Genomic DNA, 2629 nt, shown 5'->3' with positions numbered 1-2629 from the left:
TGTCGAGAATAGTTCTGGTTCTACAGTGGTGTCAATGGTATTTATCGCGGTGACCTGCAGCCAATTCTTAGGCTACTGACCACTGATTAATCCACTGAGGTCCATAGAAACTAACTCGGCTAGCACTAATTGTACCAGACTCAATCTGGAACTAATGTTGGTTGTCAGCTGGCATAGGCTTCTTCAGGTTCAAGACTCTACCTGTAAGTAAGTAGCCTCCTGCTGAACTCTACCTGTAAGTAAGTAGCCGCCGGCTGAACTCTACCTGTAAGTAAGTAGCCTCCTGCTGAACTCTACCTGTAAGTAGCCTCCTGCTGAACTCAACAAGTTCATTCCATGCTGGCTTGTAGTTCCAGTAATGACCTGATAATAATGGTCTGCCCCTACTAATAGATCTACATTGGTGAGGTGGTCAGACTTTATCTTGGAGTCAGCCAACTTGATTCTATTTTTCTGTAAAAATTTGGCTGTGTCTCTTAGACCTTTGACATTCATGTCAAGAGGGATGTGATTAACTACTATGGCCTTAACAGGTCGGACATAACCGCCTAGGCGTACTAGTGGTTGTACTACTTCAAATTCTTGAGGTCCAGTATCTGCCAGGAATCCTGATATGTTCAATGTCACCTTACACAAGGGTTTAAGTTTCAGCTGGTTAGCTGCTTGTTGAGTGATGAACGTTCTCTGGGATCCCTGGTCGAATAGACCTCTTGTAGTGATTCTAGAATTCTTACTATTTAATTGTAGTTGTGCAGTAGGTAATACGGCATTATTACGAGACTTGGTGTTAAGCACCTTAATCTCCTGTCGCACCTTACAACACCAGGATCAATGATGTTGATCCTGGTGGCAGCTGTTACATATGTGTAATGGGGTGGTGCATGTATTAGGATCGTGTTGCAACAAGCACCTGGTGCACTTGTGCAATTCCGTGGGGCGCTTTATCCTAGAAACGCGATCAGGAAAGTTTTTACACTGATAAATAGTATGACTCTCCTGGCAAAAGAGACAGCATCTCCTTCCTGTGTCATTAACTTGGGTGACGTACGGGCTACAGGTTTAGAAGGGCTGAAAGTGTAGGTACCTACTGTAGTATTCTTCCATTTTGGAGTGGAAGTAGCGGTTTTAGATTTATTAGGCTGTTTGGATCAGATGGATGCTAGAATCTCCTTAGGAAACTTACTCTGTATTTCTAATTTCAATACCCACTCTGCTTTAGGTACATCTGCTTTGACACCTAGAGCTTTGATTAGAGACTCTACCTGGAGCCTAAATTCTTGTAGAGCTTCAGGGGTGTATCTGGGGTAGGTATCGCTCTTAACTTATAATAAAGATTAGCAATAGCAATTTCTTTATTGCTGTAATTAACTTCTAGTAACTGAATAGCAGTATCGTAGTCCTCATCACTAGGGACTAGGTGTTTGACAACTGCCTTTGCTTCACCCTCTAGGGTACTTTGCAAATAGAGGAATTTATTAGGTTTGCTAATAGATTTCTTGGAGTTTACTAAGGAGTCGAATGTTTTCCAATAGCATTCAAAATTCTCATCATCTCTTCCATGGAAGTGAAGGAGATCAATTGTAGGAAGACGAACTTCCTGGAGTGTTTCCTGTGTATTAATTTCACTAGTGGTTAGAGTATTTTGAGAAACTGAGTCGCTCTGCAATTTGTCTAGAGCTTGTGTTAATCTATTTAGATGATCTTGGGTACCCTCCTCAAACATCTCCATCTCGGCATGGAAGGTATCTTTGTTGATCTGGCTCAGCATTCTGTTGCATGAGGACTCTGAGATAGTCATCTGCAGCCTCATTTGTTCTTTGCAACTTTTGCTTGGCCGTCTCTATGATGTTTTCTAATACTTTGGCTGTGGCACCTGATTGTACCAGCTGGTCACACTTATTCAACTGTCTAGTCACATGGCCTTTGTGACTCGTGTATGATCTAAAATATAATAAGCAATTGCTGGACATTTTTTCTGGTGCACTGCCTGTGGATTTTGGCTTAGTTGGTGCCATGGCTTGGTAATGTAAATAACTGGGGTACTGATTCATATATACGTGGAACCAGTACGGTTATTATTAGCCTAATATCTGATTCTTCAGTTAGGCTATGTGAATCCTACCTCACGTAGAGGTTAGCTTACCTACCTAATAGTAAACAGCTAATATTTGAGTGGTATTTCAGTGTCTACAGGAATTCCTCTGCTTAGCTCCTCATAATCAGCTTTGGATGGGTAGTGACACTTCAATAATACTCAAAATGTACACAGTAAACATATATAATAAAATATAGAAAACACAATTTGTGTAAAATAATGATAAGTCCTACCCTGACTTGGGTTTGCACAATAATAAATGTTGACTAGGTTGTACTGCCTTGTATAATCCTAGTCTACTAATAATCCTACCTAACTAGGTTGGCTAGTAATAATGAGTTAGGCTAGAGTTGTACACTACAAAGTACAATTCCAGTCTAAGCATTCTATTCTACATGGATTGGCATAAAATACTATAATACTACTGATGTGCAGATTCAGGATAGTGTTATGTTTTTGTGTTTTTTATAATTTTTGAGTTATATGGAGCATATACAAGTGATTATATATGTATGACAACTATTCTACTACTAC

The 2629-nt window shown here is 40.1% G+C and overlaps 1 protein-coding gene across 1 annotated transcript; it reads right to left on the bottom strand.

Moving 5' to 3' along the window:
• Positions 1-1258: 1258 nt before the first annotated feature.
• LOC138368874 (uncharacterized) lies at positions 1259-1810 on the bottom strand. Its single transcript, XM_069331588.1, has one exon. It carries the CDS (start codon positions 1808-1810, stop codon positions 1259-1261), a length of 552 nt encoding a protein of 183 aa, XP_069187689.1.
• Positions 1811-2629: the final 819 nt, after the last annotated feature.

Source organism: Procambarus clarkii, chromosome 26, assembly GCF_040958095.1.
Source record: "Procambarus clarkii isolate CNS0578487 chromosome 26, FALCON_Pclarkii_2.0, whole genome shotgun sequence".
In the NCBI taxonomy this organism is placed as follows: domain Eukaryota; kingdom Metazoa; phylum Arthropoda; class Malacostraca; order Decapoda; family Cambaridae; genus Procambarus; species Procambarus clarkii.
This window is presented reverse-complemented; position numbering and strand designations above follow the sequence as displayed.

Excerpts from the sequence above, each read along its gene's own strand:
- LOC138368874 (XM_069331588.1), bottom strand. The coding sequence starts at position 1,810 with ATGAGGCTGCAGATGACTATCTCAGAGTCCTCATGCAACAGAATGCTG.